The following is a 25,512-nucleotide window of genomic DNA, read 5'->3' as shown; positions in this document are numbered from 1 at the left end:
TATTTCTTTCCTTACAATGTAACATCTGATAAGTGCTAGAGACATTACTGAATGTTTGTCCTGATAAAAAATTCAACTGGTTTGGCTCGTATTTTATATAGAGCAAAAAAGCTGCGAGAATTTATCAAGCTCAAGGTGGGAGAATATAAAACAGCAGTCTTATCTCGTCGGCTGTCCTTTGTCATAGATTTATAGGGGAAGGAATTTCAAGACCATGGATTTCTTCTTGCAGGCTCTGGTCTTTTGTTCTGACTGCATCTTTTTTAACAACTTCCATTTAATTAGGTTTTCTACCAAATATGGACGCGGTCCTCATTGTGGAGTTGAAATCCATCTTCACGGCAGCTTGTGAACGCCCGCACTTCTGTTCCTGACAGTGTCACTAGGAAGATACTAATCCACCCTCGCATTATGGATGGAAACACACCAAAGGAAGGAGGGTTTTAGCTATTTGTCAAGCCATCCACTCACTAATACAGATTTAATAGACAGAAGATAGATTAATCCAACCACTCTCCAGCAATCACACTTTTCCAGATAATGAAGATCGATCCTGTCGACTGGAAATCACGTACATAAAAACGGAAAGGGCGCAATTCATCTCCCTAATAAATCACACACACAATGATTTACTGCTGTTGTGGATTTGTTTTAGCCAATAATCAGAAGATACAACTAGTTGTTAAATAAGCATAGTATACAAGTAAACACATGTTAAAACTGCACTGAAAACACTCCAGCCAAACATTTCATCTGTACTGAAAGGTTTTGTGTGGACATGCTGAGCCATTACTTTATTTACAGTATGACCGTAACTTTTTTAACCAATGTTAAAATAAAGTTTGACATTATGATTAACCCATTGATGACGGCTGCTGCGCGATGCCACATTGTATCTCCTGCCTGATGCTGCGCATCGTTACTTTATCTCATTTTCATGGTGCGCGCAACATAGAATGCACCGTCATTGGTTCAAATAAACATGAGGTGGGTTTTGTTGATTTTTTAAGACCACGTGACCACCCAAAAGTTGTGTGGTTTGCCGAAAATCACGCCAATCAAAAAAAAATAATAAAAATGAAAAAAAAATACGCCAGCTGTGTCGGCGATAGATTACAGAACAGTTAGTGGCGTTCGGAGCGCAGAATCTAGGTCTACTATAGAGTAAATTATAAAATAAAGCCATCTTCTCCTACCTATATCTGTCTATCTTTATCCCTCCACTGCACACTCAGTCACTACTATCCACACTAAAAGGAAGCAGGATTATAAACCCATTTAGCACATTATTTTTAAATATTTTATATTATTTATTCTTTTTTTTCTCCCCCATCTAATTTTGACGATTTTTAGAAAAATTTGTTCGTTTATAAGCGCTAAGGGAGCATGTGTAAATAAAACCTGTGAACCTTACCTTTTAAATGTATTTTATTTCATGTTTCTATGTGCTACACAGGCTTAGATATTAAGGTTTTGGTAGACTTGACAATTCGTACTATTTTTTCAGAAAACCCTCAGGCATTAAGGACATGCATCCTAGATTGCCATAGTCATCAATGGGTTAACGACATACAGTGATGCATTGAATACAGAAAAAATGCTAAAAAAAAAATAAGCAAGAACAAGATACGAGTAAAAGCCCAGAAAGCAAATAATCCATATAGTAGAATAAATATCAGTAGGAAAAATACAAATGCATGTTTCACATCACAAGGCCTTCATCATTAAAACTCCTGAGTATTATAGTAATGAAAGAAAAAATTATTCACTGTCTGATTGACACTGGAAAATAATTAATCAGGTCTCAGGCGTCTCTAATGTGACTCCACCTTTACCTTCTTGAGGGCTCCAGATGTGCCCCAGGCCTGCCTTTCTTCTGGGCTGAACTTGGAGGAGAGTGCAGCAAGCGCCTGGGCGAACTGCAAGTTGTACAGCATCTTCACCACACAGCTAAAGTGCTCTACACAGAGGGGGCGAGAAGATAGCCAAGTGTAAAAAAAAAAAAAACACAAATAGAAAGTGGAGAATAACAATTTACACTGCTGAATTATTCAAAAAGGTTGAATTCATAGAAGTTCTTCAATATGTGAGCGTGTGTTCTCTTGAATTAAAAAGATCTTCGCCAGTTGAGTGTTGGCAGCTATTCACACAGGCTTTTTATTTTGGTTTCTCAGTTCTGTGCAGAAAGCCTGAGTGAACAGTGTGCGGGATAATTAGCATTAGAGTGTTTCAGGTGGGAAATGTAGCCTGAAGGATGTTTAATTTGGTTTTAGAAGAACCACAAAGAGGGCCATTTGTTTTCCTCTACACAGAAAAAGGCTGTTGACAGCTCCACTGTCCTGGTCACTGTGACAAGTGTCAGCAGCACACAATTAAGGAGGAAGAACTAAAAGTAATCACTAAAAAACACATTCTGTCAAACGAACTGGTGAACAGCTTTAATGCCATTTGTTTCAATCAAAAGCCTCATTTTACAATGTTTCAAAAGTCTCTTTTGCCCTGACAGTGGTCAAACCAATTTCGCTGCCCCGGTCGTGCTCTGCATGTCATTCCCCTCTCTACCCCATTTCAACTGTGTCCCTCCAAACTATCATTATAGCATGAAAAATAAAAAGATGAATGCTTAGCATTGGGCCAGATCTTTAGGTGGCACTTCTCCTTCTCCTACTTAAAGGCTAATATAGCGGTGATGCAGCGACAAGCCAAGGATGAAGGGCACGCGAAGGCAGTGCAGCCCTCCGATCTCCAGGGTTGCGTCTCTCCTCTGACCTCACAGGCAAATCTCGGCAACAGGAGCAGAGATAAGAGACGTGAAAATGCTTCTCTGCAGCAGCACTCAGACCTGATTACTGGGCGATAATGGGGCTGTCCTTGTGGAGCGGCCACTCAAGAGACTCTCAAGAGACATGTTGTTGCGTCATGATGCAGACCTAGGAGCTACTACTGTACCCTTTCGCAGTGGCTGTGGCATCGTAAGCACAAAGATAATCAGGAGGGATGGGACATCTCGGAACAGCATAGGCACCTCAGGACTCTCCTCCTCAAAGCCACTGCAAAGTGATGGAAGAAATATCATATAGACACGCGTGCATGCATTTCTCAACAAACAAAAAATACCTGTTTAAATTACGCTAAATACTGGCTGTAGTACTTTTTACATATGCCCTTTTCAGACATGTGCCTCATTAGATTATTCATTTATGGTAATTTAACACTTTGGTCTCAAGTCTGACTATGTACCCGGGTAACGTCTACGTGAAAAACGGCAAGACCTTTCTCCGTAATGTTTCAGTAATAATTTCCGCACATGGTCAGACCTGCATAGCTTCTTGTTTATCATTTATTATCTTAATCATCATCTCTTAAGCAAATAGAACATTTATTTTGTTTTGCAAACCAGAAAACACTGTGCAAGAGACATGTTTAAGTCGTTGAGATAAAAAAGAAATGGCGCTTGTCCTCCCACAGTAATTCTCATGCCAGCACTCCCTGTTCATATTTTCAGTTTTGATTCATGCTAACTGCATGGATGAATATATGAATATCTAGCAAAACGCTTTACATGCATGAGAGGTCCCACTTAACGTCCTGTCATTCAATGTTTGTTTATGATGGAGGTTATAAATGAGGTAGCAGAATACGCTCGCTAATAACTCCAACTAATGCAAATATGTTTTCTTGAATTCTATGTGAGAAGAGGTGGTCAGTCATGTTGCTTATTAGGACTTCAAAGAGGTAACAGTGACGGATCGTCTAATAACAGAAATCCCTTCTTTTTCTTGCCATCATTATTTAACTCATCTCTGTCTCTTGTCACTAAAATGTGGCGTGAGCATCGTCGCCGCTTGTCAATGTTCCATCAAGTGTGGATAAAGCTATAAGGAATATAAATGCAAACGCCACTGTTGTTTGGATGCCAAAAGGCCTTCACTGTAACAGCATGATGAAGGTAGCAATGTAATGCAGTGCATGTCTGAAAAGGACTGAGTCGAAAGAGTATAGGTCATGTTGTGTATTCATCTTGACATTTGCTTAACAAAATAGATGAAAAGGGGTCCGTTCCTTGTATTCCCCCGACAAACATCCTTAATTTAGCCCTGGTTACACATTCACATTGAGTGCCATCTCCATTTAAATGTCTACTGTTCTGTTGACAATTCAGCGAGGTTCCAATTTCCTCCATACTCTTGAAAGGCCTTAGGGAGGGGGGTTGAATGAGAGGAACTGCACTTAAAGAATAATACCTTCCATTACCAAAGCACTCACCAGTTAATTTCACACTGTGCATTGGAGGAAAACCTTAAGACTAGAGGACCGAGCTTTCAGCCCTGCTAAAACCACTGCATATACTAACATATAGTGTAAAAACCTTATACAGTCATATTTGGTTTATCCGATAGAACAACGTTCTGCATCTGTGTCTAAACATCCCTCTCTGTCCTATTTAACTAGGCTAGATCAGGGTGACTGCCTAAGGGTGTCAATGACTCCCTCCAGAAACATTCACATCATATTTTTAAAACACCAAATGGCCCCTCTGAGATTACCGAATCGCTGTGAGCACTTTAACAGTCACAGGTGTAAAAGGTGTCTTACAACACTAACAGGGAGGAAAGGTTGTTCTTGTATTGTTAAGCGCCGCCAGTAGTATTTTCGTTGTTGTTTTTACACCCTTTTTAGAACATCAATCCTGACAACCAAACATATTTGCAGATATAAAATAGTAAGTTCTGACATAAAGCAGCCATGGAAGACAGCAAAAGATGTCGAGTGTGGCAGAAACTGATGTCTTTTCTATTCCGTTAAATGCGGGTTTCCGTTGAAGCTAGGTGGACAGTTGCGCGCCGAGACACTGTTGCTTGTGCGATGCTGGTGTGGTGCAGTTGTTCTCAGTACAGTGAGTTTGACAGGGTCGCTTTGCTCTCTCTGTGGAGTGCCCGGTAATTTGCCAGATGCAGCAATTATTGGTATCTATGGAAACCACGCACAGACCCTTTTTTTCTGTTTTTAGCTCCTCTTTGTGTGGAGGGGGGGAAAAAGCGTCAGGGGCAGGAGGAAATGGTGGCGTTAAGAGGGAGGACAAAGTGGCTGCTTTGATTGCATGTTTATGCGAGAGAGGAAGAGTGCGAGCGAGGTACGGAAATGGTAGGAGCAGATTTATTTACTGACGGCGGAGGTAAGTGGGAGAGAAAGAGTCACTCACTCTGCCTCTTTGCTCTGTGTGACCTGGGTCAGCTTCGTCCACGGGTTATAGGCTGAATCAATGCTGTACAGACGCATGTGCATGGCCAGCACGTGAAACAGCTGATCTGAAAGGGGAAAAAAAAAACACACAAAAAAAACCACATCATTGTTATGTTCCAACCAGGTTATACAAGAACAAAAGCAGCAAGTGTCTGTTTATCTCAATGGCCATTGTCCACCCCTCCCCACAGCAGCAAACACAGTAGATAAATTGATGGCAAAGCACTTGACTTGCGCTGACTGCAGGATAATGGTTTGGCTCAGATAAAAAACCAGGCCAGGCCAGATGGATACATAGTAGGTCTCGATAGCCTTGAGCAATTCTTTGTTTGGGTCACACCTGTTCGTTGTGAAACTAATGGAACATGAAGAGAGACCCCCCCCCCACCAACACACATGCACACCGTCTCATAAACACACTGGCTTTTATAGCAGGATACTTCACAACCTACATTGTCTTTGTCTCTAGAGTAGAACTGTAATAAGGAGCTATATTTATGACATAACTATATTTATGATATAACAACAAACCTTAAATCCATCAAGGACAGAAGTTGGCACACTCACTTTAAATGTAATATATTCAAAAGGAGTGAAGAAAAAATTTCAGTTTTTCTTATTAGTTCATAATGTATGAACTCAATCAAAGTACTCTTGATGCCAGAAATTCAAATTGCTAAAAAATTATTGATTTAACATACGCCCTCCTGTAAGGAGTGAAACCTTTTCCAATGAGCAACACTAATCCCATTTGATTTTGTTTGACATGGAATTATGATGCATTGTAATGCAGCAAAGTGCTTCAAGATAATCAGCTCTGCAATTTGACTCGCATGAACCATCAATACTTAGAGCAACACTGCCATCCGCAGGTAAACAAAGACACAGCAGAAGAGAAGGCAAAGTGTCTGTGTCATTCCTTTGTTGCATCCCTCTCATCTTCACTAAGGTTTATTGTAGCTCTTAGCCCGACAAACACTCAGCTCTTACCGGGAATTACCCTGGAAGAGGTGAAGAACAGGAAGGAAGAAAACCAAATGACAAATTTGGAATAGAATGAATAAAATTGGAGACGTTTCCTGCTGTTGTCGTTACATTTCAAAATGTACACGGATGGAAAAGCTTCTATAACAAGCTCCAGGCCCAATATTTGATCACAGTTGTTTTTACTTTAGATTAAAATACCATTTTCATTTGTGATAGTAAACATCTAAATCACTTGGAGCAGATTCCACAAAGTGGCAGGTGAAATGACATGAGATAACATTTTCTAAAAGGTTTAGAAGGAGAAGTTTAAAAGTACTCAAAGATGAGATCATTCAACACCATGGAGAAAAAAAATGGCTGCACTAAGGATGACTTCTTCCGTATATAAAAAGGTCAAGATTGCTCAACCTAACTAAACAACCTGCTCATAAAATATTAGTCATCTGCAGTCATTATCATAATTCATGATAAAAAATGTTTTGTGATCAGAGTATAGAACATAGCGTGCGCTCTGGTGCGTCTTCAATCAGTTGACATTTCATTACCCATGCAATGTCTTGAAAATAAGTCTTTTTGACTGTCAACAATATAATTAGTAAAGCATGTGTTACTAAGTAAATACAAAAAGTGTGTGGGTGTGGGTGTGTGTGCGTGTGCGTGTGTGTGTGTGTGTCACAGTGAGACAGTGAGACAGCATGTTACCAGGACCTGGAAACCAAAGTAGCTGAATGGAATACAGCCCTCATTCAAAAGTCTTTCCTGAAAAAAGTCTAACCACCTGATAATATTTTAATAACTTTCATACCATCAACATGGACTTACTGGATACAAACAATTAGAGTGCATTTCCATATGTGCTCACTTTTTTAAGAGGCAGGTATTTTACAATTACATGTGTGCCCTCAGGGAATATGATCATACAATGGTTTAAATGTAAAATCAGCAACACAAACCATGAGGGGGGAAAAATGACACAAATACAGCTGTACTGCAAGTTTGCCCAACTGAGGTCAACATGGTATGCTTTTGAACTAAGCCACAGAGTCCCCATAATCATTCTGATATTTGAAGTTAAATAAACCGAGGACATGCTATTTGGAGGCTGGACTCTTTAGAGCTCATACAGCCCATTTCAAGGGGGATTGCAGGCAGGTTGCCTCCCTGGCCTCATCACTTGAACAGAGAGAAGAGGCTTTTGGGAAACAGGCTTAGAAACCCCAAGGGCTCTCAGTTAGCACACGTCTGCCGTCTTCCTTCAAATCCATTACCCTAAGAAGAACCAACACTAATGTACTGCAACTCAGTAAATTTGGCCTGGTTAATGTAGCTCAGAAACGGCAAACCTCCAGTGTGAAATCTCTTTTCAGCCACTCAAGGATGACAGGCCATTTCACTGCGGCAGCCACAACTTTGACAGAATAATTAAACAAATAGAAAATGGGGCACAGTCTGTATACAAACTTCATTCTGACAACTCTATATACTGATATCATATTGAGGTATTTAAACAACTGATATAAATGTAAGACTTTAGATCAGTCATCAATACAATGAATGTTCGTTCATTGTGGTTCAGATTTTTTTTTTTTTTTGTGGTTCAAATGAGATCTGAGTTTTTATCCTCTGCTAGACGCATGTCCTAGTCAGCTGTGACAGTGAAACAATCAACTTAAACAGCACTTGACCCATTTGTCTGCTTCATTTACCCCGGCGGCTCCTAACAGCTCAACTGGGACGGCATCTATCCTTGCCTGTCATTGCTAATCGACCCTTTGTTTTCGGTTTTTATGTCATAGCTTTGACTGTAACACAGGAGAATGGGTTTGATCTCAAGGCAGACACTTTATTACACAGAGGCTCATGGGAAATGCTTTTCGCAGTAATCGTCATCTTAAAACAGCTAAATACATCTGGCAGAGCGCAACATAAACAGCAATTTTGTTCAAAAAGCAGAGAAAACACTGCAGGTCACTCAAAATGCGCACACAAAGCACGGTTAAACAATTACAGATTAGAATAATAAAAAGCAAACAAAACATTTTTGTGCAATTTTAACTGTGTGCCAAGTAATTCATAGTGAGTTAATAGGCTTTACGCTGTGCAAAAATAGAAGACTTAAAGCGGCAACGAGTAACTTTTAAAACAGCCTCATGTTTCCTCTCATAATCATAAATTACCTTTAACAGCAAACGAGACCATCAGTGCAAAGAAAGACGTTTTTATATAGTTTTTATTACTGCATTTGATCTGGTCGTACACCCAGTCCAATTTTCGGTTCACGCGTGCATGCTCTATGGTCACATATCCGTATTGGTCACAGGTTTCAGTGAGGCGCAGGAACGCGATTTGAGAAGCCTATCCCTCCAGGTGAGAGAAGGGGAGCGGGAGCCTTGTTTGAGACAGTTGTTTGTCGTCATAATGACCGATAACGGGGCTGAACCATAAAAGAAAAAAAAAGAAAATGCAATGAAGAAAAGCTAAAAGGGAGAGTGATAGTCGGGCGGGAGGGCGTTGCCAAGCAACGTATACACAATTTCACGCAGCGAAACTAGACTGCAGTGTTTACTCCTAAATGAATGAGCGGTAGCCTACTAAACAAAGTTTACTTTGCCTCACCAGCATCATCAGATGACCATTATTCATCGGAAATAGTCATTATTTACAACATAAACACATTACCTCATCGTGATCCATACTAACTGTTAACAGAATTTAATTTGCTTTATTGTATAATATTTTAATGCACAATACATGCTTTCTGGCTGTTGAACTTTGTCCCAGTAAACTTAAAGAACTCCAAAGTGTTTTGCTACAAGTTGTTGTTTAGCCTTGAAGAAGAAACTGCCTAATAAGATTTTGGCACAATACAGAGGTATGACGCATTCATGTGCACAATAGTTGAGGAGAAAAGACTCCCTAAATTTCCCATATCCTGTTATCTGCCTAATTAAAAATGTTTCTGCTTTCGCCAGCAAAACGGGCTGGACACACAAACCGAGTGTATACACCTACACATTTCTCGGACATATAATCCCATGTACACTGTTCATTTCTTTGTATTCAATCATGTAAGCCCACTTGTGATACATGTTGTTTGACCCTTGTATGCTGTTTGCAAGTAAATTTCACCTGCTTTCAAGAAGGCCTGATTCAGTTTCAATTATTCAAATACTTGGGTAAATAATTCTAGTAACACTAACTAACTGCCATCTCTCGTTCATTCGCTTTGTGTGAGGACACGGGGACTCGTTCAGCTCCGTGAGAGGTGACAATGCATCAACTCATTGCAATCAGGTGTGTTTAGCACTTACTGGCATTAGTTGATGCTGTGTCACCCATAGACTCACGGAGCCGAAAAGAGTCCGGTGCCCTCACACTTTCAACACACGGACACGCACCATATTGCTTCCTAATTATTTGAATCTTGCATGCCTGCACGAGCTACAAAACAGCTTCACGACAGCTGGCGTCGTAATAATACTACCGCTTTTGTTCAAAAGGTGTCGCCAACGTGCCGACTTACTCGTAGTAGCTTTAATAAATCGCATATAAGTGAACTAAACTAATACAATTTAGAGAAGATAATGTTGAAAGACTTAACAAGTGAAAAGGTAGAGGAGTGAGTACTCACTGAGACATGAGCGTTTGGCAGCTGAAATGGCCCCTCCAGAGCACAGGTTTCCTCCCCGATGCACAAGCTCCAACTCCAGGTTGGTCCTGGGGATACAAAGTCATGATCATTAGTAGGTTAGGTAGCAGGTTTACACAAATGAAAACACTTAAGCAATTTCAAAACACGCGCACACACACAGACATAAACAGCCTAACATAATTCTTCATCATAAACCCCATCATAATTGCAGGTTACATGGGATGAGTCATGGGTACACCAATCAATTGTAGGTGCAGTGTTCCTTTAAAAACAGCCATTTCAGCAGAAAGTGTGAATGTGACAGAGTGAGGATGTTGGTATTGGTTTAACGGTTGAGCATCATCATATTCAGCTCTCAGTTACGCCTGCCTCTTTTACCAGTTTGATTAGGAAGATGAAAGATACTGCCTAGTCAAGCCATTCTCCATTTAATGTGCCTGTTTTGCAGCAGCAGCTCCATATCAAGTAAATGACAGATTTCCAAGACTGATTTTTGCACAAGCTATCCCATTAGCATAAACGCTGCTCCAAACCACAGTTCATGCATAATCCCCAATGTGCATTTCCCATGCATATCCAAACACGTTTCACTCCTGAATTTTAATTCCCCAATACCAAAACAGTGGAAAAATAAACTAGAACCTCGAACAAAAGTACATAGATGGTGAAAACAGATAGGCATTACTAAAATAAGACTGATCTTGGCCCGTTTTCATCCCGCCAATGGCCATTTCCTTCTATGGGCCAGGGAGGTGGGGGCAAATCCTTGGGTTTCCTGGGAGAAAAAAGCAATTTCACATAGATAATGCATCCACTGTGAAGCTCCATCTGGCTTTGGCTGATAAGAGTGCCCCTGTGACAAAGGAATTTTCCACTCCTCAGGCAATTTGCGCTGTTCATTGAACTTCAGAGAGCCAACAGGCACCCAGACACACTCAGGGGATCCTTCTGTTTGGGCTGAAGGCTGAGGGAACCAGAGCACTAGGTGGGCAAGAGGGCTGGATGCTTACGCTCCAGGAAGGGCAGAGTTTTTTGATTGGGAATGGTGAGACAGAGACCCCAAACAGGGTTAGATAAATTCCCAACTGGCCTAATTGGCCAGTGGATCAGGGTTCTACTGGTCCCTTGTATATGTTCACTGGGCCAGCAGCTTAAAAAAATGTCAGCGAATTGCGATGTATTACAAAAAAATAGACAAACTGTGATCGGCCGTAACTCACCCGGGTCAAATAAATTTCCCTGCATATTATTTTACTGGCCCCGGGCCATTGGGCCTATGGTTAGGTTGAACCCTGACACAAGGTGAATTGAAAGCCAGAAATGTCTCTGACCTGTGACCAGCTTTTTTTAAAAGGTGGAGTCAGCAATTTTGGAGAATGCTTATTTTCACCCAATTTACCCAAAATATTACTTTTGGTGAAATGAGTGAATATCTCGTCCCGATCCGCTACCCGTCCCTACTGTGCTTGCACTGAAAAAAGTCTTGTGTTAATACACAACAGGCCATCCTTAAATTCAGTCAGAGAAGGTGAAGATCCATACTTAGTTGGACTTAATAAATTAAGACAGAGCAAGAGACAAAGTACCATTTTACTGTGGCCTGAGGTGACAAAGCTTCAATGCTGTTTTATATAAGGGCACTTTTCTGGCAACACTTCCAGGAATAATGCAGAAGTATAATGACAAGTATGATGAAAACAAATCAACAACACCTTCACAGCTCCCTGAACAAATTTGAAAAAAAAATGCAAACCGATCCATATCTTTGGTGCAAGTTGCAACTACTTTGCAACAACTGCAGTATTGAATTTCAGTTGCAGTTCAGTGTTTTGGAGTAATATGCGAACAAAGTCAGACTAACACAGAGAGAGTACACTACTGTCCTTTTGCATGAACAATCATTGTTATTCATGCTGAGGAGCTGGCATTAGGATAGCATTTATCTCACCAGTCTTAACTGTCAGTGGTGTGTGCGTGTAAATATGTAAAGTGGTGCAGAAGGAGGACCCCGAAGTTTTAGGCCTGCAGACACACAGGTCAGCAGACACAAAAACTTGCAAAGAGATGGTCCGATATTACTAACATAGCTCTGACACATACATAAGAACGACTGGCGTAGTATTTTGCCAGGAACCTTGAAAGTGAACAAGGAAAAAGCAAAGCAGTTCTTCAGATTATGATATTATGTGCATAAACATAATTTGTTTAAATGGCATTCAGTATCGCAATCGTAAAGGGTTGAGGCCAAAGCCGTCTCAAACTCAAACAACATATCCACAGCCATCTCTGTTGTTTACTAACACGGCTTCGACGGCACATGCACAGCACTGTCATCATCCGGTTACGTCCGCCCCAGAGCACCATACATAAGGCTCTGGCCCGCCCATATCAGATATAACCAATTGAAACAGAAATTTCCGACATATTTAATGAGCTTCAATGTTGAGTGTCCAGACCAACAGGCGCAGCAAATTGAATTTTCCAGCGGCAGGTCTGGATTTCCAGGCTAGTGCTAAAGGTCATATTACGAAAAATCCAACAAGTCTCTCAAATGACACGTTGAGGTTGGGCAGTATTACAGTAGAGCTAATCCTTCAAGAAAACCAAAAAATCCATGAACAGTTTTCTTTGGGATACACTACCAGCAATTTTTGTCCCTTTCAACACAACTAGACAAATTAACATACATCTCTGTAAAAAACAAACAAAAAAAAGGCTTGGGCTGCATCCCATTTAAACTCTGTGCTGACCTTGCTACGGAGTACATGAAGAGGAAATCATTGTCAGGGGAGCCAGGGTTCTTGCCGTAGTCCATGTACTTCTTCTGGGTGGTATTCTTGATGTCTTTAATAACCAGCTCCATCTCTTTACTCAAGTTGGATTCCGTCTTAAAAAAGTGGGGAATGCAATAAGGTCAGAATTATTTCTAGAATGGACATTTGTAACTCAACTACACAAAGAAAAATTATTTCACATTAAAATACATGTATCAAAATACACGGTAAAGCATTTTGCCAATCATGAGACTAAAGGGAAAAATATGACATCCATTTTTATGGATCATAGGTTCTGTGACAGAATTGTATTATTATTATTATTATTATTATTATTATTATTGACCATCCAAGGATCCAAGGATGTCTTGATGAAACAAGTGCTTGTCTCTGGATTCTCCAGAGAACAGAATCACCCGCTTTTGAACCTCCTTCAGGAAGCCGATTGTTTCTAGTAATTTTAATCACGGCTTATGTTACCGCCAGACAATAATGAGTTGACTGTGCGATTAAAACATGATGCATTTTTTTTCATAAACTTCTGTTTCTTTAGTTATACTCTTCAGGAGTTATTTGAAACTTACTGGGAAACGGCCCATATTTTCCTGAAGATCTTCTACCTCCTTCACAAGCACACACGTCTTCTTGTTTGTGGGTGTGTGCCAGGTTATGGCCTCTGTGCCCCGCCCAGGGCGACACGGAAGGACACTATTGGCAAACTGTCGGCACAATGGGCACGTGAATTCACCCTTGTCAACAGAGAAACCCTGGAGGACTTGGTCATTCTTGGGGGGAAAAAAGAAAAAAGGGCCAGTTAAGTTAAATCTGACCTATACCATCTAAATAAAAAATGTGAAGGTGGCAACTGACACTGGACTTAGTTGATCTTTAGTTTTCACCAAGTTAAAAAAATAAATAAATAAAATGGCTGCAGGGCTCCAGTGATCTTCATCAATTCATAATGTTGTCTAAGTAATGTTAAAAAAAAAGTGCCCACCTTAGGGACACCAGCGCTAAAATTATGCCCTTGTTATGCTGACATTGTGTCTAATCAAAAAAATCTATTTTTACAAATAAATAAAAAATAAAAATTCTCAGATTACAGCAGATTTAAAAAGAAAATGTTTGATATATTCACTTGCCTAGGTAATTATAAATTAATCGTCATTGTTTCATTTTCTGACAAGTATCTAATGACTAAACATTTCATAAGGCCAAGCTTTCTCTTACCCTCAAAGACTCCATGTATGACTTGTGGCAATCTATATGCAAAGTGTGTCCACAGGTCTGGACATAGACGCCCCCATCCCAACCTATTGACACAGACTGCAGACAAGAGCTCTGCAGAATTCACAAAGAAAAAATCACATCAATTAGAGTATGCAAATATGTCAATAGGAATTCATCCTATTCAGAAGGTACTTTATATCCAGCATCTTATCACGGACAACTGCACTTCATTATAGATGATATCCAATTGATCTGTGAAACCATTTTTTGGTCTGGAGTTGTGTTGGAACCTAATTAATACACAGCATTGGCATGAGAAGCAAATGAAAGCTGTTAGAAAAAAGCCATTTTCAATAAAGCTTTTCAGTTTAGTTTTGAGTGATGACTTTGCATTTGTTTCTGGAAAACGCTCTCCACTGCTATATGCATTTTTGATTTTGACTTGTGTTTCACACTTTTGTGTTCTCAGTTGACGGCCGTTAGCTGGCCTATGTTGTGTCTACCACAAGCATTTAAGAAATGTATTATTTAACAAATGCAGATACTCCTGTTGCTGACATTCATATATATTAAAATGTAGCTGAAATTAAAACGGCAAGAGCTGTTACATAGAAAACACACAAGCCCATATCCCTAATAGAACTCGAAGTGCTTTCAGCCTATTTTCTCTCCTGTGCAAAAGCTGTCTGTACTCTCAGAGACACCTACATCTTTGAAGAACCGTTGCATTAGCGTGAGCCTGACGTCGTGAGCCACTCCACAGGTGTCTGCAGCGTAGATGTGCTCGTCGTCAGTAGTCGGTAGTTTCTTAGCCTCGCTGCTCTTGCAGCGGTGCCCAAGCACTAAAAGCCAAAGACAGAAGACAGTGATGAGCATAAATCTGTTTTACACAGTATTTACATAAAATGCCAAGGATTGTGATCAGAGTTCATACAAAATTAGGGCTACGACTAAAGATTAAGTTCACTTGATTCGTTGATAATTATTCGATGTATTATTTAAATAAAAAATTATTTTAAAAAACTTGAATGCCAAAATAAAAAAATTCCCAAATACCAAGGTACTGTCTTCAATAAAATACATATTTTGCCTTTTAGTGACCAAACTCCGATTATCTTTTATATTCACAATAACGGATACATACAATAAATACAACTTGGCCTTCAACAACAATAAAAACTAAATTTAAATGATGATGTGTTGTGTTCTAGTCGCCGATAAGACAATATACTGTAATTATATGGTATTATGCATCCACTCTTCGTACATTTTACAAGATTTCTTTTTTGCGGTTATTTAGGTAACAGTGATTGATCCTCAGTCCACAAAAATGGAAAATAAATGACCTACGAAAACGATAAGCTTCATGTACAAGTGAGCAGGAGCCTACATGAATGATGAATGAGCCAATTTGACAAAGTTAAACCGCCTGGGGGCGCCTTTAGCTCAGTTGGTAAGGCGTCCCCCTCCCGGGCCGGGCCCAGCAGCAGACCCGGGTTCGATTCCCACCCGCGGTTGTTCTCTGCATGTCACTCCCCTCTCTGCCCCATTTCACCTCTGTCTCTCTGCACTATCAATAAAGCATAAAAATGCCTAAAAAATATCTTAAAAAAAAAAAGAAAAAACAGTTAAACCACCTATTTAAAACATCATATATAATACTTGCTGTATCAAAAGGTGCTATATGTAAATGTTTTGCTTTGATCCAACAGAAAACAGAATAATGTGTCATGTGTGGTTTTTTCAATTGTACACCAAAACGAAGACCTGTGTGGTCTATAAGTCTGAGCTTCTGAGAATGGAAGAGGAGTATGGTAGGGGACATGTGGTACCTGAAGATGCTTGGAGGAGAACTACTAGGCCAGTGGGCCTGTCCTCAGTGGAAGGTCCACTCTGGCCACAGATCACGCAGTCGTAAAGAACCTCAGACTCCATTACCTCAGAGGCTCCCAGGTCCATGGCTGCATCACCGTCAGGCGGTTCTAGCACAAGGAAAGTAAGAATGTTAATAATTAAGTTTGCAAAATCTTCCCCGTGATAACTTGTAGAACAAAATAACGTGTTACCATGCAACAGATGGCAACCGCTTAATCCAATTATAACTAAAACCTTGAAAAGCATTAAAAAATGTATATCTGTTGTTTTCTTACTTCAGGGATAGGGAGCAAAATGGTTTGACTTGCCCAATGAAATGTAACATTCATATATCAAAACTGAAAACATAACCTAGGTTAATTCACTCTGTGCCACGGCACAAGCAATTAATTACTGATGTGACATTAGTTTTAAATGTTAAGAACTGTGTTCAATTTGAGGAGTCAATATTGTGGAGAAATGTCAAGCCATGTAGGAAATTGATTTATTGCTTTTTGGGGAAAAATATGTTCTCAGGAGAGGTCACCGTGTTCCTGGGGAAATGAAGGATGCATTAGATGTCAACGCCACAGCTTTTAGCCCCAGGCCACTTCAGTACATTGGCCATCGATGTGCGCACACACACACACACACACACACACACACACACACACACACACACACACACACACACACACACACACACACACACACACACACACACACACACACACACACACACACACACACACACACACACACACACACACACACACACACACACACACACACACACACACACACACACACACACACACACACACACACACACACACACACAGGACTGCTGTTTAATGCTTCCTATAGCATTTACTTATGAATAATCCTTAAAGTATTCTATGCACGCAATAGGTATCTTAAATCCTTTAAGAATGCTAGTTACAGCGACCATCAGTTAGGCTTGCTATAATTTGTTCAGGTTTTGACACATAGTCTTTGAGATATCAGTCTCCAAAACAATACAGGTGACTGGAAAATTGAGTGTGTGACACTTTGAAATCAGGACACACTGTCATCTTTCATAGGGACTATTTTGTTGAGTAGAAAGAAGTTACAATGAAAAGTATTACCAAGTATTCAGATAAAACACAGAACTGTTGAAAAAAAAGAAGGTACAACAAAAGAGATTCAATTCATCCCCATTCTATTAAGAAGGAGGCAGAATGTCAGAGAAACACCTACAAAAAAAAATACCTGCATGACTAAATAATGACTGGGGCAAGCAAGACATCCTCCATTTAAAAAATGTTTTTCTTTCAATCAGCCACAGCGAGTGCAGGGAGATAAAAGCTACAGTATGGGAAGAACAAGGGTTCCTTCTTCCTATAATACAATATGTTTCATTTGTTTATTATGTGACAAAAACTTACTTAAAGACCAAACATCGGGGGCGCCCTTAGCTCAGTTGGTAGGGCGTCCCCCCCATGGGCCTCGGCCAGCAGCGGACCCGGGTTCGATTCCAGCCCGCGGTCGTACTCTGCATGTCACTCCCCTCTCTGTCCCATTTCAACTCTGTCTCTACACTATCAATAAAGCATAAAAAAAATGCCCAAAAGAAATCTTAAAAAAAAAGAAAAAAAAAAAGACCAAACATCAAGTGCAGCTGGCTTTAAATCATTTGACCAGAAAATCTTCATCAACCTATTTGGATACATTTTTGAAAAACAATAATACCAAATGCCACATTTCTGGCAATGTAAAACGATAAATAAGTAACTTTCCAAGGGCTAAAAGTAAAGCAAATACAGAAAGACATCAGAAAACAGTCCTGCTAAAATGGCCCGTCTGAACACAGTGTAGCCATTATTCATTCCCTAACCATGTTGTGTCAGGGTGAACCCTGGGAGTCCAGCCTACTATTAGTGCTATGATCCTTTTGTGCCCTCAGCCAGCACCACCCACACTCCCTCAGGAGCACTCTCCTCTCAATTTCCCCTAACAGGCCTGCAGAGACCACACGCTCGGGCCACTGTCACCTTGCCTCAGTGAAAAAGGCACAGCGATGATAGCTTTATTTCAGCCAACAGCGTTTTTCTTCAAGGGTTTTGTGCTTTTACAAAAGGGCTTTTAATGTACCCCAATGTCAGAATAAACCCAGTTTGATGCATATATCCTATCAGATAGGTCACTGCAGCGGCACATTATACATCAGTGCCTAATTAGCCCTAGCTGAGGGCATTAATATTCAGCAGACCTTCAACAGGCTTTACGTTATGAACGTCTACCACCCAAACGCTGCAGCTATTTAACAATTAAACTTTTTTGCAAGTCTGACTGTGCGGGAGTGTACTTTCTTTATTTTTTAATTACTCTACCATCTCCTACGCACGTAGAATCGTAGATTATACAAAGGAGAAAGCCTTTAGTGCATAAGACTGCCCATAGAAATGCATTTAAACAAAACACCAATTGGATAACTGGAATCATTAGAAAATGAGCACTCCCCCTCTACTTTTTTCAACACATAAGTAACATGTTCAGGTGAACTTCAACACACTGCATGTTTTCATGGCAGTCATTCAAAAAAATGGAAAATGTATTGCATAGGAGGAAAAACCCTTTGCAAACCGAACTGGGGCCTTGGCTGCTGCAACTTTCGTGTTAGTAATTTAAAGCTGTAAGACCATAAAACTGAGACAATACGTTTTGAAAAAAAAGAGAACTGGACTTTTCTTACCAACATCCATGGCCGTTTCCATGAAACTCTTCTGCCTGGAGGCAAATTCAGCAAGCAGCTTCTGCTGTCTCTCTCTAGCCCTCTGACGTCTGAAAGAAAAAACGAGAATATACTCTTTTTAACTTGAGTTCAAAAATCAAATAATACTGTGTATATATTATCATTATGTGATTAATGAAATAACACTTTTTCATCATCATCATCATTTTTATTCTACCAGTGAGATTGTATGAAACAAATCCAATAATTTCTATTAGAAAAATATACCCTCAGTATGTGAGAACAAGGACCGCAAGCAGAGCTCCAGATAAGTACCTGGCAACCGCTTTTGAACACTAACCATTGCACTTCCACCTCAAAAATGCATTACGGTGTGCTGATATAAGCTTGGCTATTGTGCAGATCCTCTTTCCCTTGATCAATTACATATTTTTTTTTGCATTTTTGATTTAGAAATTGGCAAAGGTCGCTCATCCAGGATAGCTCAACCACTGGTAGTCAAGGGGAGCAAGTCAGAAGATAAACTTTACAACATCACAAAACGCTTCTGTGTGCTTGTTGAGACTCGTTTATTTACCATGTTATGTTGCGCTCAATTTTTTTAAAAGTTATGTCATTTTCAAATCAAATACATACGTGACCGTCATCGGCACTTCCTGGTTTCCTTCCAGTATGTAATTTGTTTGTTACAAAACGTGTAAAAATATAGAACACAACATGGATGAGTGACCTTTGCCCATTTTTCTTTATCAAAAATACATCCACAGTTAAAGGAATGGTTTCTGTCACCTTCCTGGAGCCAGAGAGTGAAGCAAAAAGCTCAAAATAAAAACATGTTGAACTATTCTTTTAAACTAATATGGTGGGCTTTGACCCAGACTTAAACAAATAATGACAGGAGCTTCACAGCTCAATCATTTTCACTGACGGCTTCGGAGGTGCAGGTAACCATCATGAGGAATGGGCAGCGGCTCCTCACTTGTCGTTTGCTACTGACCGCACTGCTGCCTGATGGTTGCCTTGGAAACAGCACTAGCTCTTCTGAATGGGAGATATACTACCTTTACCTATATCTGTGGGGTGAAGCCAACCCCAAAATCAGGTAATTATTAGATGGCTATAGCCCATTCCATCATCATTAGCGTGTGTGTGTGTGTGTGGGGGGGGGGGGGGGGGGGGGATTGGGAGACACAGACTTCTTGGTGAATGTAGTGAAAAGCCAAAACCAAGTTTGACTCGATTTGTTTGCTTTTTTTAAACAGCAAACATTTCTATAGCAGTTCAAAGATGCACTACAGTGTAAACGGTTAAATATGTGACAATTGTGTTGATTTTCTTTCCCTCAAATTGAAAAAAAAACTCATATGAAGCATTTCCAATCTCTTGACAAAAATGCAGTACATACAAATATTTAAGAAAAGTGTGATTGGATACTGTACACACTCATTGTCCTTACATACATGACCAAGCCTTGTGGGCCGTTGATGCAATTGCACTGTAATACTGTCTATGATTATTTGTATGTCTTGATTATAGATTATAATTAGGGCTGTCAAGCGATTAAAAAAATTAATCTAATTAATTACAGGCTCTGTGATTAATTAATCTAAATTAATCGCATACTTTTATGACACTTTTATACCTGTTTATAAACAGCTGTATAGCCTACTATAGTTTGTTTCTCTCTCTCTCTCTCTCTCTCTCTCTCTCTCTCTCTCTCTATTTATCTCTCTCTCTCTCTCTCTCTCCGTCTCTCGTAACTTCTGTCTCCACAACAGACAGCGCTGCACTGTCACAGATGCTTATGCCGATTCATTCACCATCGTCGTACTCATAGGCAAAAATATTGAGACACACACACACACACACACACACGACGCTAGCAAACAAAATTGAGACACGGGGAGAAAGATTGAGAGATACTGTTTTGAACCTAGCCTACATTGTTGCACCCACTAAATCAATAATGCACAGACACTGGCTGCGGAGAATAAAGTAATATGTCTTCCTACCTTCATGCTTATTAAACCGTCCATAGAGCCCTCGGCCCCCTGCTTCTCTCTTTACTTTTCTCCCTTTCACCCGCGCGGGCTGTGTCTGCTTCAGGTGCAGCTCGGTGCAGCTACGCACCACTTTTGCACCGGGTCAAAGGGCATTATAGAAGTGCGATTAATCTGCGTTAATTTTTTTAATCGCGTTAATTTTTCTGTGATTAATTAATCGAAATTAACGCGTTAATTTGACAGCCCTAATTATAATAAAACACATTGTGATACAACTCCTTTTTAGATAGCTATGGGGAGATAATATCGAGGTGCAACCATTGTTAACAGATGTTGAGCAGAAGTCCTATGCACCTGTGTAAATGTAAGTTCAAAAATAGTGAACATGTTATTTAAAAAAAATGTATCTGAACACCATTACATTACCTCTCTTCTTTATCCATGGCTTTCTTGTCAGAGGGACTGTTCTTCTTTGGTGGAACAGGAGGCGACACCTTCCCACAAATGTCCAGGATGCTACGCTTTATTTGGCAGCTGCGCGCGGCTGCCTTGGTGAGGATGCGCTCGATGGCTGTGATGCCATCTCCGTGAGCGTGGCGGCTCGTGTCCATGTCGTCCAGCCAGGATGCCGACAGAGAGTTCTGCTTGCCAGAGAGCTTCTGGTGCAGTTTGATGAGGAGGGACAGCATGCTCTCCCTGATCTCCAGGATCTCCGTCACCAGCTGAGGCGGTGTGCCCGGTGGGACCCAGCGTGTGGACGAGCTCTTGGGCCTGACAACCTGGGCGGCCTCCGTGCTGCTGCGGTTGATTATCTCCTGGAACTTCCTCCTGCGCTCGGCTACGAGGCTGAACACCTGGGCTTCACGCAGGTTCTAAGTAAACACAAAAAAGAAAAGGGAAAAATTAAACAATATGTTTATTTAGATGAAATGACTCGAGGTGAATATTTGTATGTGGAATACCGAATGTGGAAACCCCAAGTCTGGCACAATAATTGCCATGCCCTATGAGTTCGACTTTATGGACATACCGTAAACACACGGTACATAAATAAGTCACACACACATACAAAGTGTTCACAGCAAAAACGAAAACCCTCGTTACCAATATTCCTTCAAATTGCACCTGCTCTGCTGTGCTTTGGCCGATTTGTCTTTAAGCGAAAACACCACGTCCTAAAAGGACATCAATAACAGTATGATGGATGCTTCATTACCATAGTCAGACAGGCACAATGCTCATAAAAGTCAAATTAAATGTCTATTATAAAATTTGAGCTGACGTTTCACGATTACCTTTGCTGATAGTTGTCAGAACAACCATATTGCTGAGGTATATTCAAATGATCCTGATGTTAAAGCACACACCGTCTGAAAGATTGCTATGACACGGCCTGACAAAAAGGATCGGAGCTGCACCGTTAAATAAACATACATCATATAGTCCAGTAAGGCACCATCAATCATGTTGACATGCGGTTAAAAAGCATTTACCCAAACCTGCATTACACATGTAATTAGTTTCAGCAGTCAAGAGGGAGGGGAACTGCTGAAGCACAGCATTACACACACTCCATAACACACAGAGGCAGACGTCCTTTGAAAAGACCAAAACAAACACGTTCACAGAAAATCTGTCATAATAATAATAAAAAAGTAGACAAATGCAGATGCTGTTGGCATCAAAGCCATCTGCCTTTTTATATAAATGAGTGTAGATAGCTACCTCTCTCCAATTCCCTGTAAGACGCCTGGAGTTCTGTGGAGCAGGCACAGCAAAATGAACAAACAAAAATAATGATGATATGAAAGAGAAACATGAAAGTACCAACAAATAAAAAATAAAACGTTTAAAAAAAAATGGCGTAATGGGCTTGTCATAGCATGCTAAGTGTCACATTTAGCATGGAAAAGTCAGGGGCGAACCAAAGTCACAAGGATTTATCCTTTGGGGACCATGCAATTATGTGGACGTAATGTCACATCTTGATATGTAATTTTATGATCTATATATGTATAAAGTACTTGTTCTAGAAATCCATGCATTTCAGGAACCATTATTTAATTAGTACTTGCTTTGTTGCTGGATTATTCAAAGCTCAACATTCTTAGAAATACGCTTATTCAATTTCTAGTTGAAAGTTAGCTGAGAAGATTGATACCGCTCTTTGCCTTGGCCATAAGAATGAAGCTTAGCCAGCAGCACCATCCATGCAAAAACTGAAGATTTGTTTACACTACTTAGTTGTGGACTATTTCTTGGCCAGGAGCAGTGACTTTCTGTGCTTTACACTAGCTGCCTGGTTACCTCACACTGATGACAAGACCAAAGACCAAGAAAGGGCTGATAATCAAATATCAGCAGACATTTGATACACTTCAGAGCCTTTTTTCAGCCAGTGTTGCAGCCAGTACATGTCGTGTGAAATATGTTTTATAAATCCTATATTGTTTACGAGGCTGTTGGTACATGCTATATTTTGTCTACTCACACACAGTCTTTTAGTTTTTTTTAAATAATTTTTTTGCCATTTTTAATGTTTTATTGATAGTTCAGAGAGACAGAGATGAAATAGGGAAAAGAGGGGAATGGCATGCATAGGGATTCGAACTGGGTCTGCTGCGAAGAGGACTGAGCCTCATGGGGGGGGAGGCGCGCTCAAACCACTACACCACAAGCACCCCCCCACCCCACACAGTTTTGTGTGCTAAACTAAAGGATTGGAGACCACGCCTGACTACTCTGCTGCTCCATTGACCACTGAAGGACAAAAGGCACCAATTCAAAGTGACCGCAACCCAGGCCTAACATGCTCTACGCTTATCGATTATTTATGGTTAACCCTCTAAGCAGACATTGGACTCTGAATAAAATCCAACAGATTTACACAAGTCCAATAATAAATGGACTTTTAGCTTTGATCTCCTGACAAAAAAATATATATGAGTCTTGAGCATATAGAGGTTCAGTTTCCTTCCACGTCCACTGGTTTAATACGCTGCCTTTTTGTAATGACAGCAAGCCCTTCACTAAAAGTGATGGCAGGAAGCCAGTCACTAAAAGATTGACTTACTCTTTTAATTAGAGTGAAATAACACTGGTAATTAAATGATACTGTTATCCAGTAACCTTTTACCTGGCCATAAGAAGAAGCTTCAGTGCTGGTGCTGGGAGGGGCCTCTCTCTTCACCTCCGGAGCCGTCTCAGGAACCCGAACCCGAACAAAGTTGATTACGTGGTGCAGGTTGGAGAGGAGGTTGGTGCCAGGGAACCAGCTGTCGTGGCAGTGCTCCTCAATGCAAGGCTCCTGGAAAAGAATGAAGTCAATGTAAGACCCTGCTGGACAATGGAAGTCTACATAGTGAGGAGAGCGGTTGGAATGTTCAACACACATTTCTAACCTCATCCTCCTTGTTGTCTTGAAGCTGGTTGTCCAAGCCCAGCTCGATCAGGTACATCACCATGCACAGCACATGCTCCGACATGTTCTGATGATCCATCCATATCTAGATAACACACAATACGATTAGTTCACACTGAAGAACAAATAAAACCTTTAGATAAGGTAATTGCCATTTTGCATTTGATAAAAACAGTCCGAATTGTAATGTTACATACACATAGCATCCATCTCCAGTACTGATACCAACTATGCCAAGGCAATTAGTGTTAAACAATTGCTCACTTGTGAGAGATTTGAAAAGTGTCGCTTTTGATTTAGCTCAAGGAGTAAATTGAGATGCAGGGGCAGCACTGCAGTCCTATTATACCACATGGATAGTCATTAAAAAGGCTCACCTTGTAAAGGAGGGTGAATATCACAATGTGGAGTGTCTTGCAGTGCAAGAGCTTGGTTAGACCTTTGTAACAAGGGTGCAGGTGTGTTCTCTCCTTGTAAGGTGGCCACGGGTTGCCGGTGTGCATACCAGCCTGTTTTAAACTAGGGGACATCATCATCAACAACAAAGAAAAAGACCAGAAGAACAATCAGTTACACATTGAAGAGTATTGATCGCACAGAAAGCATGACAATGAGAGAAATGGGAGTGTGATGAAGTAACACCGTACGTTGTTCAGAATAATTCACTGCACAAAAGATTTTGGTCTATGCAATGGAAAAGCCGACGGGCAGCATGGTCGCTCACTCTATTAGTGATGATGGGATCATTGTTATAAAAATAACGGAGCCAGTCTGACAGGCAATCCATCATATTCAAACAGTGTGAATGAGCAACATGAGGCTGTATTAGACTCTGAAGGTGGAAATGGCAGCTTCAATACGTTTCAAGGAGAAATATGCCCTAGTGTCTGTGGGTTTGTGTAACGACAAAACTGGCCTAGAGAAAACGTGTGGTGTATGTGGAAGAAGTACAATTAACTACTTCAGTGATCTATTCCTACTTTCAATTACAACTATATCAAAAAAGGCCACAGAACCCATTACATAAAAAGGTAATCTAATCTTATACTATTTCAAACCTAGAAGCCCTCAGTGAGGGACCTTAGCTTTATCATTTGCGTCTTAAATCGTTCCAGCGACCCTCCAGAAAATGAACCCTTTGGTATCTCCTTCACCTCCACTGACACCTTCGTCCTGGGAGACGTCTGTACCACAATCAAACAAGCAAGATTTCCTCAATTCTATTACAATTAAGACTGAAATATTGATCTTTCTCGACAGCTATATAATTGGAACCAACTTGAGCACCCGGTAGACCTGACCTTTCTTATCATGTGCCTTAATGTGCAAGTGAGAGAGGTGACCCAATGACACTGAACAGAGCATGATGCAGGTGGCTTTCTGGGGAACTAAAGAGTACTGCCAAGTAGGGATGTAACAATATGAAATTTTGGGTACGATACGATACGATATTGCGATTGATATCACGATATCACGATACGATATTAAGCGTGGAATTAATTTCTACCCCCTTAAATTAAATGGTGTAACGCTGATTTAAATAAAACATAAACGCAAGAATAATCCAAACTTTTTATATCTTAATATGAAGAAGAGATTTCTGAGAGATT

At 40.4% G+C, this 25,512-nt stretch overlaps 1 protein-coding gene across 4 annotated transcripts in view; it reads right to left on the bottom strand.

Moving 5' to 3' along the window:
* The window catches only part of ubr3 (ubiquitin protein ligase E3 component n-recognin 3), a gene marked incomplete at its 5' end in the record, with an annotated part of 42,605 nt that overhangs the window by 5,100 nt on the left and 11,993 nt on the right, over positions 1-25,512 (bottom strand). Inside the window, 15 exons of one of the 4 annotated variants that reach the window (XM_080038333.1) lie at positions 1,836-1,960; positions 2,950-3,050; positions 5,204-5,309; positions 9,863-9,948; positions 12,634-12,770; positions 13,242-13,442; positions 13,888-13,998; positions 14,596-14,729; positions 15,720-15,869; positions 18,479-18,567; positions 20,908-21,353; positions 22,207-22,239; positions 23,618-23,788; positions 23,874-23,987; positions 24,280-24,421. In XM_080038333.1, coding sequence (XP_079894459.1) covers positions 1,836-1,960; positions 2,950-3,050; positions 5,204-5,309; positions 9,863-9,948; positions 12,634-12,770; positions 13,242-13,442; positions 13,888-13,998; positions 14,596-14,729; positions 15,720-15,869; positions 18,479-18,567; positions 20,908-21,353; positions 22,207-22,239; positions 23,618-23,788; positions 23,874-23,987; positions 24,280-24,421 — 2,146 coding nt within the window. The remainder of the gene's footprint in view (positions 1-1,835; positions 1,961-2,949; positions 3,051-5,203; positions 5,310-9,862; positions 9,949-12,633; positions 12,771-13,241; positions 13,443-13,887; positions 13,999-14,595; positions 14,730-15,719; positions 15,870-18,478; positions 18,568-20,907; positions 21,354-22,206; positions 22,240-23,617; positions 23,789-23,873; positions 23,988-24,279; positions 24,422-25,512) is intronic. The other 3 variants (XM_080038334.1, XM_080038335.1, XM_080038336.1) reach the window with 3 other exon arrangements.

Source organism: Ammodytes marinus (assembly GCF_949987685.1).
Source record: "Ammodytes marinus genome assembly, chromosome: 12".
NCBI classification, from domain to species: domain Eukaryota; kingdom Metazoa; phylum Chordata; class Actinopteri; order Uranoscopiformes; family Ammodytidae; genus Ammodytes; species Ammodytes marinus.
This window is presented reverse-complemented; position numbering and strand designations above follow the sequence as displayed.